Source organism: Danio rerio, chromosome 16 (assembly GCF_052040795.2).
Source record: "Danio rerio strain M-AB ecotype USA chromosome 16, GRCz13ab, whole genome shotgun sequence".
In the NCBI taxonomy this organism is placed as follows: Eukaryota; Metazoa; Chordata; class Actinopteri; order Cypriniformes; family Danionidae; genus Danio; species Danio rerio.
In genome coordinates, this window is record NC_141036.1 from 58,510,001 (window position 1) to 58,525,000 (window position 15,000).

At 38.3% G+C, this 15,000-nt stretch overlaps 3 protein-coding genes across 16 annotated transcripts in view; 2 read left to right on the forward strand and 1 right to left on the reverse strand.

Annotated features, from left to right (window-relative positions):
* The window catches only part of cep72 (centrosomal protein 72), a 20,309-nt gene extending 17,440 nt beyond the window's left edge, over positions 1-2,869 (forward strand). For 2 of the 8 annotated variants that reach the window (XR_015510466.1, XR_015510468.1), the window contains exon 15: positions 1-973. This exon is cut by the window's left edge and continues 58 nt beyond it. The gene's annotated coding sequence lies outside the window, so the exon portion shown is untranslated. The other 6 variants (XR_015510476.1, XR_015510481.1, XR_015510470.1 and 3 more) reach the window with 5 other exon arrangements.
* smpd5 (sphingomyelin phosphodiesterase 5) overlaps positions 1-15,000 on the forward strand; it is a 706,732-nt gene that overhangs the window by 45,572 nt on the left and 646,160 nt on the right. The gene's annotated exons all lie outside the window — the stretch shown is intronic.
* The window catches only part of tppp (tubulin polymerization promoting protein), a 41,302-nt gene that overhangs the window by 1,576 nt on the left and 24,726 nt on the right, over positions 1-15,000 (reverse strand). For 2 of the 7 annotated variants that reach the window (XM_087288246.1, XM_087288245.1), the window contains exons 4-5: positions 13,206-13,359; positions 5,114-7,775 (exon numbers count right to left, since the gene is read on the reverse strand). In XM_087288246.1, coding sequence (XP_087144372.1) covers positions 7,569-7,775; positions 13,206-13,359 — 361 coding nt within the window. In that variant the 3' untranslated portion in view covers positions 5,114-7,568. Of the gene's footprint in view, positions 1-4,454; positions 7,776-13,205; positions 13,360-15,000 lie in introns of those variants that run through there. The other 5 variants (XR_015512189.1, XR_015512192.1, XR_015512191.1 and 2 more) reach the window with 5 other exon arrangements.

Below are 15,000 nucleotides of genomic sequence, written 5' to 3' on the forward strand. Positions count from 1 at the left end.
TCATTGGGAAACATCCATACACTCTCATTCACAGACACACACACACACCACGGACAATTTAGCCTACTCAATTCCCCTATAGCGCATGTCTTTGGACTTGTGGGGAAAACCGGAGCACCCGGAGGAAACCCACGCGAACACGGGGAGAACATGCAAACTCCACACAGAAATGCCAACTGACCCAGCCAAGGCTTGAATCAGCGACCTTCTTGCTGTGAGGTGAACATTCTACCCACTGCGCCACCATTACATTTAGATTTTCATTTTTTTTTTATTTAAATTGCTTTTGCATTCAGAGATTCAATGATTCAAAATCATTTTGAATCTGAATGGTTCCACAAACATGTCAAATATTAGGCAAAATTGTTTTGAGGAACATGTTCAAACATTTTAAATGAGCTATATTTTGGTTCTGCATTCCGAGTGAATTGAATCGATCTTTTTAGCGAGTCAGTGATTCATGAATCAATTAGAATGAATTAAGTATTAGGGAATTTTATTTTGAAATTAATTAATTTAAAATTAATTTGAAATTAATTTATTTAAATTAGCTGCATTTTGTTTTGCATTTCAAGTGAATTGAGTCATTCTCTTTAGCGAGTCAGTGATTCATGAATCAGTTAGAATGATTCATCAAATCATTTTGAATCTTAACACTCCTACAAACATGATTAATGATGATTAATCAATGAATTATTTTGATGCTCCAAAAACATGTCAAATATTACAGAATTAAATTAAATTTAAATTGCTTTCGCATTCCGAATGAATTGAGTCATTCTCATTAACGAGTCATGAATCACTTACGATGATGCATTGGCCAAGCATTTTGAATCCGAACGCTCCCACAAACATGTCAAATATTAGGGATTTTTATTTTGAAAAACATTATTATTAATATTATTTTTGTTATTCGCTAAATTAGCTACATATTGATTTTGCATTCTGAGTGAATAAAGTCATTCTCTTTATCAAGTCAGTGATTCATGAGTCAGTTAAAATGAATCATCATCAAATCATTTTAAATCTGAATGCTCCAAAAACACGTCAAATATTAGAGAATTAAATTACATTAAAATTTATTTTGCATTCTGAGTTAAATAAGGCATTCTCTTTAGCAAATCATTGATTCTTTAATCAATTTGAATGATTCATCTTCAAATCATTTTCAATCTTCAGTGAGTCAATGATTCATGAATCACTTCGAATGATTAATCAGTGAATCATTCAGAATCTGATTGGAATCTGACTGGACGGCTGACAGAAGAGCCATGTGTAAATGCGTGGGAACCCTGCAGTTTGGCTGTTGTCCAGTGTGTTCAGATGGCAGTGCGTTTATAAATAATCCCCAACACTAGTCATGGTAAAGGGAATGTATTGATTTAGACTCATGCCACACCAGCATTAGTTACAGCATGTCACTTCTCATGTAAACATTATTCTGTAGGCAGAAACACTGCACGTACTAATACAAAATAAAACAGCAAAGTGCCTTGATATGACAAGTTAAATATAATAACAGTGCTTTTCAAACTAAAACCACAGCAGATTACGAAATATCTTGGAATATCTGCAGATTTAATCAGCATAATAGGTTTAAATATGTGCTAATAAAGCTTTGAGTTGGCAGAAAGATCATTAAATACTAAATATATACAGTGCTCAGCATAAATGAGTACACCCCATTTTGAAAATGCATATTTTTATGCATAATTTTATTAATATATATTGGTGCATTTGAACAAAACAGATTTTTTAAATGGATATATTTATTATAATAACATTTTAGTGACCAAAAGTCTTTAGAAATAGAAAGAAAATACATTTAAATTCATGCAAAAAAATATTATAAACACAATTTTATATAATTTTTTGTTTCTTATGATTTTTGCTATTTTATTTAATATTTTTCCCTAATATAAAGACTTGTGTCTTATTTTTAGACTGTTTATCCTAAGCTATTTTGTTAGATTAGCTTCAGATTTGGCTTCAGTACTGCTTAATCTAATGCATATGGATTAATATAATATTATAAAGCTTCCTATAGAAAAATATGAATGTAAAAGGGAGATTTGTGAAGGGTGAACTCATATTTGCGGAGCACTATGTATTAAAATCTACCAATTATTTAATTTTTGTCATTTAATTTGGCCAAAGCTCTTAGTTGTGATGAGTTTTATGATTATATTGAGGCAAGACGACATAACAAATGATGCATTTGCTTTAAGATACAGATGAAAAGGTTAAATTAATAAACGGCTGATGTTGTTTCCTTTCACATAATAGTTATTCAATCACTCCACGATTAAAACAAACAGGCAGTGTTTCATAGAGAATCATCATAAATACATAGTTAAGCCATCAACCCTACAAAAACATCGACCAAACTACTAGATATACAATCTTGAGCACCAGCGGTCAGTTCTTTATCATGGTTGGACTTCAGTTTTAGATCAAACATACAGTATAAGCGATGCAAACTGAATATTGATATAGTTTAAAAAAGGCCACATGATGCTTTGTAATTGTCCTAAGAGTCCTAAAAGGCATTCAATTATTTTTTTCTCTCGTTTTCTTGTGATCGTGACTTAATTATGGGATGTTAATCTCTGCTCTGTCCACTTCTCATGTTAAAAATTCAACTTTGCAGTTTAACAAAGTGACTTTTAGTGACATTTTTGTAGTTTAAAATAATATAACGTGTCGGCGCCAATAGCCTAGGTTAGTGTGTCAACACATAGCACCAAGGTGCTCGCAGCGACCAGAGTTCGATTCCCGTCTCGAGGTCCTTTGCTGATCCTTCCCCTATCTCTGCTCCCCACACTTTCCTGTCTCTATATCTCCACTGTCCTATCAATAAAGGTGAAAACCCCTAAAAAATAATTATTTAAAATAATATAACGTGTAAGAAATGATATATATAGAGAAATAAGTGTGTAAAATAACAGAAAAAATACAGGCAGTTCATCACAAGGTGTTTATAGTGTAATATACAACACCAACCCAAGCAATATAGCACTTTATACAACAGTTCTGTCTGGTTCTCGAATCTGATTGGCTGAAAGCTGTGAGATATTAAACTAATATCAGCACTCGCACAGCCTCTTCACCCTTGTGTATTACTCCGCCCACTTGAGTGGCAAGCAGAGGACTACAGTTTGACAAATATTGCAGCTGTTGGACAATGTAATGTACTTTTGAGGTTTTCAGGCGACAATGTAGTTGTTTAGATGGCAAATATGCAGTTTATTTTGTTTTGGCAACTATGCAATTTATAAGGATAGTGCCTATATGAAAATATATATAATTTCGGAGATTCAGTGAGTGTGCGGCCATTAGCCTATCATACTGAGCAGAGCACTGATGGTTGATGTTCCACCACAAGGTGATTATTTCTCAGACTATAATCGTACCACCAAAATTTATAATCGTTTAAATCCCTAGTTTGACATGCCCCGCCCCCTTTAAGATACTTCTTATTTGATGCGCATAAGCTCAGCAGCTCTCATTAGCAAAGCTGTGATCAAGCAAAACGCTATTGGCTGTTTTTTAAAAAGGGGAGGGGCTACTCTATACTCCTTCCCCCCACCCCACCACAATCTCTTCTTATTTTGGTTGAGATGAAGTCCTACTTTAAATAAAAATGCACATTTCGAAGCACTTCATGTGACCTTTAAAGCATAAACAATATTAACAGCATCATGTGGCCTCTTTAATAAAGAATAATGACTTTAAGGAAGCAGGAAAAGAAGCATCAGTCATATTTGATTCATCATTATGTATCTAAATGTCATTGTGTGCAATTTATATTTGTACGAATAAATTTAAATATATTTTCTCTCAGGCCTGAAACATACTCTACAGGCATGACATAATGGTTTGATTATCAGTTAATGCACTAATTTGGCAATATTATGGTTTGCAATAATTGGCAATAATATGGTTATTTGCTATATTGTGCAAGCTGACGTTAAGTATGTCTGCACATACCAAACAAAAACAGATTTTGTGAGAGCAAAAGCATTGATTACATGATGAAGATTCTTAAAATAGAGTCTAAATTAAGCTATAATTCATGGTATGAAAGCGTTTGATATCTGAAAGTTACTCTTCAACAAATGCAGTCTCGTTTCTAGTCCAAATATATCACAAGTATTAAATCAAGAAGCACTTTCTGGACAAAGAAAAAAATATTGTGTTGTTTTCACGGTGGCTCTGTGGTTAGCACTGTTGCCTCACAGCAAGAAGATCGCAGGTTTGAGTCCTGCCTGGGTTAGTTGGCATTTTTATGTGGAGTTTGCATGTTCTCCCCGTATTGGTGTGGGTTTCCTCCACAGTCCAAACACATGCGCTATAGGGGAGTTGATTAATTAAATTGGCCGTAGTGTATGAGTGTGTATGTGAATGAGAGTGTATGGGTGTTTCCAAGTACTGGGTTGCAGCTGGAAGAGCACAGCTGTGTAAAGCATATGCTGGAATAGTGGGAGGTTCCTTCTGCTGTGGCGACCCCTGACGAATCAGAGACTAAGCCAAAGGAAAATGAATGAATGTTTACAGAAATAGTGAGTTTTTCCTTAAAACAAGCAAATAATCGAGAGGGGTCTGGCTGCAGACCTGGTGCAGTGCAATCTGGGCTGCATCCAATGCTTTTTAATGCGCTCACCTAACCCCACCCCTAACCCTACCCGTCACAGTGACGTCACCAGCTCCATTTGAGTGCACTGTGTCTGACATTGATGCAGTCTCAGCTTGCATCATAAAGGCTGCATCCAGATACTATTGAAATAATCTGCCAGTGGTGTAAATAAAATAACATTACTTGACTTAAACACTGGCAGATTATACTGGAAAAGCTCTGCAGTAATTCTGAAAACAGCACAGTGTTGTTTTCCTTGTCCAGAAAATGCTTCTTGATTTAAATATTTTTATATATTTGATCTAGAAACAAGACAAAACCTGCACATTTGTGCAGTGTATAATATATTTCAACAATATCACAGGATCAGTGGTAGACACTAAATTCAATGCAAGTTGCTTCAGATGAAATCATCAGCAATGTGCATTAAAATAAAAGATGAACAAAAAAGTACACTTAACCTCTTAAGGCGCAGGGTGTTTTTTACATGCATTTTTTATTTTTCTTTGCTATTTGGGCTTATTGTAACCTAATTAGAATCAAACCTAAGTATCATCTTTTGATATGATGTACTTTTAGAGAAAATGATGTCCATATGTCGACTCGTGGTCCCAATTTACGTAAAACACTTTTTCCTGAATGTTTTGTAATGCATATTTAACATAGAGAATTTTTTGAACATGTTTTGACTATCAGAGAGTAAAAACTATTTTTTATTCCCATTTTGGTCAGTTAAAAACAGTGTTTGGGACGTTTCATATGCTGTAAAACAGTTGCAGGATGACACTGTATGTCTGTAACAAAATGTAAAACATTTAAAGTATTTTAAATAGTCACTTCAGAGCTAAAATGTGCTGTCCACGTATGTGGACACTCAAGCCCTAGCAGAGTAACGACACAATTATTAGCACTCCAGTGAAATGATAATACTTCCAAAGTGCTGCTTATCAAAGAGATTTCTTCAACATATTTCTTTTTCAGCTTAATAGTTTTAATAACTCATCTGCCATGTTGACAGCACATAATATTTGACTAGATAATCTTCAAGACACTAGTATTCAGCTTAAAGTGACATTTAAAGGCTTAACTAGGGTAATTAGGGTAAATGAAAGGCAAGAGGGCGATGCAGTGGTGAAGTAAGTAGTGCTGTTGCCTCACAGCAAGAAGGTTGCTGGTTTGAGCCTCGACTGGGTCAGGTGGCGTTTCTGTGTGGAGTTTGCATGTTCTCCCTGCGTTCGCGTGGGTTTCCTCTGGGTGCTCCGGTTTCCCCCACAGTCTAAGCACATGTGGTACAGGGGAATTGGGTAGGCTAAATTGTCCGTAGTGTATAGGTGTGAATGAGTGTGTATGGATGTTTCCCAGAGATGGGTTGCGGATGGAAGGGCATACGCTGCGTAAAAACGTGCTGGATAAGTTGGCGGTTCATTCCGGTTGGGCATTGTTATACATAGTTAAATTACTTACATTAAGGGTTGAAGTTTATATATTTTTAGAAATAATTAAAAAATTTGAGTCCTTGAGAAATATTGTTGCACGTCCTTGTAAACCAGTTGCACTCATATTCATAGCCATTCCTGTCATAGTCTTAACATGACCATTAGGCTGCTGTTTCGACCTTTGAATGGATACCATATCTTCTTTCATTTTCTTTTCGGTTCCTTTATTAATCAGTGGTCAGCGGAATGAACCGCCAGCTTATCCAGCACATGTTTTACTCCAGCTGCAACCCATCACTGGGAAACATCCAAACACATTCATTCACACACATACACTATGGAAAATTTTGCCTACTCAATTCACCATGTCTTTGGACTTTGAACCGGAGGTAAGCCACGCCAACATGAGGAAAACATGCAAACTCCACACAGAAATGCCAACTGACCCAGCTGAGGCTCGAACCAGCGACTTTCTTGCTTTGAGGTGATCGTGCTAATCACTGCGCCACCGTGAGGGCCCGGATATCATATCTTTCTGTTTCTAATTAACCTTTTTGTATCATGATTAATTGTTATTACAGTTCATGCATATGAAATGGTAAATGACAAGTGCTCTCTATACTACATCAGCATGTCTGTTTAGTTTGGTTTTATATCATGGTGGGTCTTCAAATTGATTGTATTTGTCTAGGTCGGACCTGGAATGTGAAGTTTGCGAACGCCTGCTGTAGACATTCATTAATTTATTCTCCTTAGACCCTTATTAGGTCGTCACAGCAGAATGAACCACCAACTATTCCAGCATATGTTTTATGCAGCTGATGCCCTTCCTCCCTTTACTGGAAAACACGCATACACACTCAAACTCGTACACTATGGCCAGTTTAGTACATCAATTTCCCTATAGCGCATGTGTTTAGACTGTGGGGGAAACCGGAGCACCCAGAGGAAACCCACGCCAACACCAGGAGAACATGCAAACTCCACACAGAAATGCCAACTGACCCAGACGGGGCTTGAATTAGCAACCTTCTCACTGTAAGGCAACAGTGCTAAAAACTAAGCCACCGTGCCACCCGTTATAATATCCTTGCTCTGTTAAACAGCACTCTGGAATTATTTAAAGAATAAATACTTTCACTGGAGGATTTGTTTTTTGCAAGCTCAGACTTGCACAGTTGAAATGTTTGCATGTAAAGCATATTTCAGGCCTGACTCCACTGCATCTTTAAAAAAAGCCCCAAACATCGAAGTGAGCATTTGATGTCAATCTCCAGAGCAATACTGTAGTCACTTTCCTCTTGGCATCATGGGGGTTTTGTTAGGAACGTACCAGCTGGTGACGTCGGATGTAAACAGCGTTCCAGTTAATAGAAATAAAACACTTATAGGAAGAGGAACAGGTTATTCACCAGGGGGGGATAAACAGACGTACCCTCAATAGAAAATGGAAAAATCCCTTTGTGCTTTAAATCTTCTGCTGCTGCTGGAGGATCTCACAGGGGTTTCTGAGGAGGCTTCTGGGTTTTCTTCTCGTATGAGCCTGCATGCTTGTATCCAGAGACGTATCCAGATGTGTCCAGCTGCTCCACGCGGCCGGCTTTCCCCTTCCCGCGGCCCGTCTCGTCGAAACGCTCCTTGTGGGAGCCGGTGAACTTGCTGGTGTCCGTCAGGCGGGAGACGGTCGGGGACGCTACGGCTCTCTGAGAGTCCACAAACAGACACATTTAGATGGAATTAATCCACACGTTATCAGTTCTGTCTTTTCCTCATGAGTTGAATAGCTGCGCCTCTGGGTGAATTACAGTTAGTGTGAATTTATTTTATTTTTTTCAAGTACTTGTTAATAATTTTAAATGACTGGTAACCCCGCCCCTAAATGACTGTTATCTCCGCCCCAAAGGACTGACAGCTCTGCCCTAAATGTCTGATAGCTCCACCCTAAATGATGGTTAGCTCCGCCCCAAATGACAGTTAGCTCCACCCCAAATGATAGTTAGCTCCGCCCTAAATGACTGTTAGTCCCGCCCTAAATGATTATTAACTCTACCCAAAAGGACTGATAGCCTCGACTTAATAAAATATGCAAATATATTCTCAAGTTCTGTATTTACATGTGCGCATTTCTATAATAACTAATAAATACATGCAAATATATACTGAAATACCGTATATGTGTGCATTTATACATTAACTAATTTATTTTCTTCTACTTATCTGGGGTCAGGTTGTGGGGGCATTCTCAGGAGGGAGCCCCGGACCTCCCTCTCCCCAGACACATCCTCCAGTTCCTCCGGGAGGATCCCGAGGCATTCTCAGGCTAGCCAAGAGACATAGTCCCTCCAGTATGTCCTGGGTCTTCCCTGAGGCCTGGGGACAAGCTTGAAACACCTCCCTAGGTAGGCGTCCAGGAGACATCAGAAACAGATGCCCGAGCCGCCTCAGCGGACTTCTCTCGCTGTGGAGAAGCAGCGGCTCTACTCCGAGCTCCTCACGGGTGACAGAGCTCCTCACCCTATCTCTGATGCTGTGTTCACACCAGACGCGGAACGCGCGGATAAATCACGCTATTCGCGCGTAAATAGCCGCGTGAACATTTAAGTTTACTTGCTTCATCCGCGCGTCAAATTCACCTCAGAACAGACGTGGATTCGCGTGATGGGCAGGGCTTCTGTCTGCTTGGTGACTCTAGCTTCATAGCTAAATGGCCAACATGGATTTTATGAAGAAAATAACAGTGTTTATGTGCTTTATGAAGACTGAAAAACAGCGTCGATACGTTTAGGGTCGTGTCTGAGTCCACTACATTCTTTCAGAGGTGCATCCAGCTCTGTGAGCTCATAAACTCCTCCAGAAACTGAACCTGGATGACGGAGGCTTTCAGCGGAGCTTCTGACTGAGCCAAGCCGAGTTTGATGAACTGTTGTCGGTGAAGGCAGGAGGATTTCCCTCGGAACTCCGACAACAGGTTCTACGTCACAATCACGCCCCCACAAGAGCAAGCTTCTGATTGGTTAACGCGGCGCGAATGTACGCTGAAGTTCAGATTTTCGAAATCAAGAGATTCGCACAAAACGCTCGTTAAGTGCGTCAAACACGCAAAACGCTCAATTCGCCCGGTGCCATTCGCGCAATTTGCGCCATTCGCGCGTATCGCGCCGCATGATGTCTATTCGTGCGTTTGCATTGACTTAACATGTAAATCACTCGCGCTTGACGCGCGTGCCGCGTCTGGTGTGAACGCAGCATGAGGGTGCGCACTGCCACCCTGCAAAGGAATTTTGGCTGCTTATATCCGAGATCCTTTCAGTCAAGACCCAAAGCTCATGACCATAGGTGAGAGTAGGAACGTAGACTGACCGGTAAATAGAGGTTTGCCTTTCGGCTCAGCTCCTTCTTTACCATAATGGACCGGTACATCGACCGCATTACTGCTGCTGCTGCACCGTTCCGCCTGTCAATCACACGCTCCATCCTTCCCTCACACATTAAAAAAACCCTAAGATTCTTCAAATCCTCCACCTAGGGTGAGGACTTTCCTCCACATTTTTCCGGTGGAGCACCATGACCTCAGACCAGGGGTCGGCAACCCAAAATGTTGAAAGAGCCATATTGGACCAAAAAAAGCAAAAAACAAATATGTCTGGAGCCGCAAAAAATGTAAAGCCTTATATAAACCTTATAATGAAGGAAACACATGCTGTATGCATCTATATTAGACTACTATAAAAATGACTAAGTTGGCTACAAATACATAATGAGCCTTCATGATTAAATAGCCACTGAAATCAGGTGGTTGGTGTTTATTCCGTTGTCATTTAAACACTTCAGCACAGCCTCTTGTCTTTCAGTGGTATAATTTGATCATTTCTTCTTGCGGCCAATCAGAGTTCACATGCATAAAAGCGCGTTGAATATCGGTCACATCACAGACAATTGAGTATGCTGGCACTGAATTAATGTTCTTGGTTTGCTGATCGGTGATGTTACTGCAATTTTAATAGTCCTTTCCTTCACTGTCTTAGTGGAGAAAGGTATATCTTTATTTTTTATATTATCTTGGTTTTGTTTTTTAAGTCAAATAGGTGTTTTAATATGTTTATGAATGACTCCTTCATGTAGTCACCATCTGTGAACGGTTTTCCATGCTTTATTATCTCCCGGTTTGTTTACAACAGCCACCTGCCTGGCATCCCGCCCTGCTGATAGAAACGTGTGTCGCAGGTTATGACGCAAAACTTTGTTGACAGAAATGTTAAAATTAAGTATTAATTCTACACACTTTTACAGCATTTGAATACGTTAAAAATGTTTGTCCTCCTATAGAAATCATATTAAAAGAGAAAAATATATTAACCTCCCCCATCTTTTTCCATTTTCAAACATTTTTGAAAAAGCTCCAGGGAGCCACAAAGGCAGCGATAAAGAGCCGCATGCGGCTCTAGAGCCGCGGGTTGCTGACCCCTGCCTTAGACTATAGGTGCTGACTCTCATTCCTGCCAAGTCACACGCTACAGCAGCCTGCCCCAGTGCATGTAGAAGGTCCATGTCGGATGAAGCCAGCAGAACAGCGTCATCAGCAAATAGCAGAGATGAAATCCTTTGGTCCGGACCCCCTCTAGCCCAAAGCTGCGCCTAGAAATTCTCTCCATAAAAATTATGAGCAAAACCAGTGACAAAGAGAACCCTGCTGGACTCCAACATGCACTGGAAACAAGTCTGACTTATTGCCGGCAATGCGAAATAAACTCCTGCTCTGTTCATACAGGGACCAGACTGCCCTTAACCGAGCGCCTCTGACCCCATACTCCCAGAGCACACACAGAATGCCACAAGGGACACGGTCGAATGCCTTCTTCAGGTTCACAAAACAAATGTGGACTGGTTGGGCATGCTCCCATGAACCCTCGAGCACCCTAGTGAGGATATAGAGCTGGTCCAGAGTACCACAACCTGGACGAAACCCGCATTGTTCCTCCTGGATCCGAGGTTCAACCATCGGCCGGATCCTCCTCTCCAGTACCCTTGAATACACATTTCCAGGGAGGATAAGGAGTGTGATCCCCTAATTGTATTATCTAATAAATATATGCAAAGACGGTCTGGGATGCTACAGCACTCTGAGAGTCCAGAAACAGAGAGAAACGTAGATGGAATTCATCCACACATGATCAGTTCTGTCTGTTACTCATGAGTTGAACAGCTGTGCTTTTGTGTGAAATTTGTATTCTTTTTCAAATATTTGCCAATAATTTGTAAATGGCTAATAACCCCGCCCCTAAATGATTGTTAGCCCTGGCCTAAAACTCTATTAGCTCCGCCTGAAATGACTGATAGCCCCACCCTAAAAAACATGCAAATATAAACATACACTCAGATAAAATATATAAATATGCAAATATATACTTAAATATCGTATTTGCATGCATGTGAGCATTTATATATTAACTAATAAATATATGCAAATATACTCAAAATCCATATTTGCATGCACATATACATACATATATATTAATTAATATACACAAATATATACTCAGATACTGTATTTGCACGCATGTGTGCATTTATATATTAACGAATAAATATATGCAAATATATGCTCAAAATCCATATTTGCATGCACATGTGCATACATATATATTAATTAATATACACAAATATATACTCAGATACTGTATTTGCATGCATGTGTGCATTTATATATTAACGAATAAATATATGCAAATATATACTCAAAATCCAGATTTGCATGCACATGTGCATACATATATATTAATTAATATACACAAATATATACTCAGATACTGTATTTGCATGCATGTGTGCATTTATATATTAACGAATAAATATATGCAAATATATACTCAAAATCCAGATTTGCATGCACATGTGCATACATATATATTAATTAATATACACAAATATATACTCAGATACTGTATTTGCACGCATGTTGCATTTATACATTAACTAATAAATATATGCAAATATATACTCAAAATCCATATTTGCATGCACATGTGCATACATATATATTAATTAATATACACAAATATATACTCAGATACTGTATTTGCATGCATGTGTGCATTTATATATTAACGAATAAATATATGCAAATATATACTCAAAATCCAGATTTGCATGCACATGTGCATACATATATATTAATTAATATACACAAATATATACTCAGATACTGTATTTGCATGCATGTGTGCATTTATATATTAACGAATAAATATATGCAAATATATACTCAAAATCCAGATTTGCATGCACATGTGCATACATATATATTAATTAATATACACAAATATATACTCAGATACTGTATTTGCACGCATGTGTGCATTTATATATTAACGAATAAATATATGCAAATATATACTCAAAATCCATATTTGCATGCACATGTGCATATATATATATTGATTAATATACACAAATATATACTCAGATACTGTATTTGCACGCATGTGTGCATTTATATATTAACAAATAAATATATGCAAATATATACTCAAAATCCATATTTGCATGCACATGTGCATACATATATATTAATTAATATACACAAATATATATTCAGATACTGTATTTGCATGTATGTGTGCATTTATATATTAACGAATAAATATATGCAAATATATACTCAAATGCCATATTTGCATGCACATGTGCATACATATATATTAATTAATATACACAAATATATACTCAGATACTGTATTTGCACGCATGTGTGGATTTATATATTAACGAATAAATATATGCAAATATACACTCAAATACGGCATTTACTTACATGTGAGCTATAAATGCACACATGCATGTAAACACAGTATTTGTGTAAATATTTGCATATTAATTTATAAATAAAAATATATGTAAATATATACTTCAATACTTTATTTATATGCATGTATATAATAACAAAAAAATATATGCAAATATATAGTCAAACACCATATTTACATGGTTGTGTGCATTTACATATTAATTAGTAAACACTAACAGAACATTAATATAAAGTGTTACCATAATTATTTATTTTTAACGCAAGACTTTTTATGATGAATTACGCATTATCAGGTCATTATGATCAGCATGTGAGCGCAGCTCTTTACCGTGACTCCTGCAATGACGGGGGATTTTCCTTCGATCATCTTGTAAACCTCCTCGGCGGCGTCTTCGCTGCTCTTCTCTTTGAAGCGTTTTCTGGCCAGCTCCGCCAGCGCCTCTCTGAACTGGCTGTAGGTAATAGTGCGGGCAGACTTGATCCTAGAAAACAATGAGATGAAGCCAAGACAAGCGGCTGATAAATTCGTCAGTATATATTGTGGCATGAAACATAAACACAGAGTGAAGCAGAAACATGCAAGGCCTGATTAAAAGAGCTTCTGTAAACACAAGACAAACACTGCAGATCGCCTCTGACACTGAAACAGAGCATGTCAAACCTCACACAGCTTTTCCAGGAAATTTTATCTTGGCAGATTTAGTGTTTTGGTTTAAATGTAAATGTTTTTAACTCTTAAATGAAATTAAATACATTTTAATTTATATTAACCTCTTGTTTGCAGTACTATTGCAGCTGTAGTTGTAAATAACTGGATGAATAAGTTTTTATCTTTTCTAATTTCATATTAATTTCTTTTGTCACATCTTTGTGTGATTTTTTTTTTATCATAAAAACATCTTCATAGTTTTTATTCATTTTAAATGTAGTATTTGTTACGTCAGTACTTTAAATAAACACTTTGTATGGTTTAGTTAACATAATAGCCCACAGTTTAACTTGACTTACTAAAATGAAAATTAATATGTATTAAATATATACACTCACCAGCCACTTTACTAGGTACACCTGTCTAACTGCTCGTTAACACAAATTAGTAATCAGCCAATCAGATGGCAGCAGGTTAATGCATTTAGGCATGTAGACATGGTCAAGACGATCTGCTGCAGTTCAAACTGAGCACCAGAATGGGGAAGAAAGGGGATTTAAGTGACTTTAAACGTGGCATGGTTGTTGCTGCCAGACGGGCTGCTCTGAGTATTTCAGAAACTGCTGATCTACTGGGATTTTCACGCACAACCATCTCTAGAGTTTACAGAGAATGGTCTGACAAAGAGGAAATATATTAAGTGAGCGGCAGATCTTTGGATGCAAATGCCTTGTTGATGCCAGAGGTCAGAGGAGAATGGCCAGACTGGTTCCAGCTGATAGAAAGACAACAGTAACTCAAATAAGCACTCGTTACAACCGAGCTCTGCAGAAGAGCATCTCTGAACACACAACACGTCCAACCTTGAGGCGGATGGGCTACAGCAGCAGAAGAGCACACCGGGTGCCGCTCCTGTCAGCTAAGAACAGGAAACTGAGGCTACAATTCACACAGACTCACCAAAACTGGACAATAGAAGATTGGAGAAACGTTGCCTGCTCTGATGAGTCTCCATTTCTGCTGACACATTCAGATGGTCGGGTCAGAATTTGGCATCAACAACATGAAAGCATGGATCCATCCTGCCTTGTATCAGCAGTTCAGGCTGGTGGTGGTGGTGTTAGGGTGTGGGGGATATTTTCTCTGCACACTTTCGGTCCATTAGTACCTATTGAGCATGGTGTCAACGCCACAGCCTACCTGAGTATTGCTGCTGGCCATGTTCATCTCTTTATGAGCACAGTGTCTCCATCTTCTGATGGCTACTTCCAGCAGGACAACACACCATGTCATAAAGCGTGAATTATCTCAGACTGGTTTCTTGAACATGACAATGAGTTCACTGTACTCAAATGGCCACCACAGTCACCAGAGCTCAATCCAATAGAGCAGCTTTGGGATGTGGTGGAATGGGAGATTGGCATCATGGATGTGCAGCCGACAAATCTGCAGCAACTGCGTGATGCTATCATGT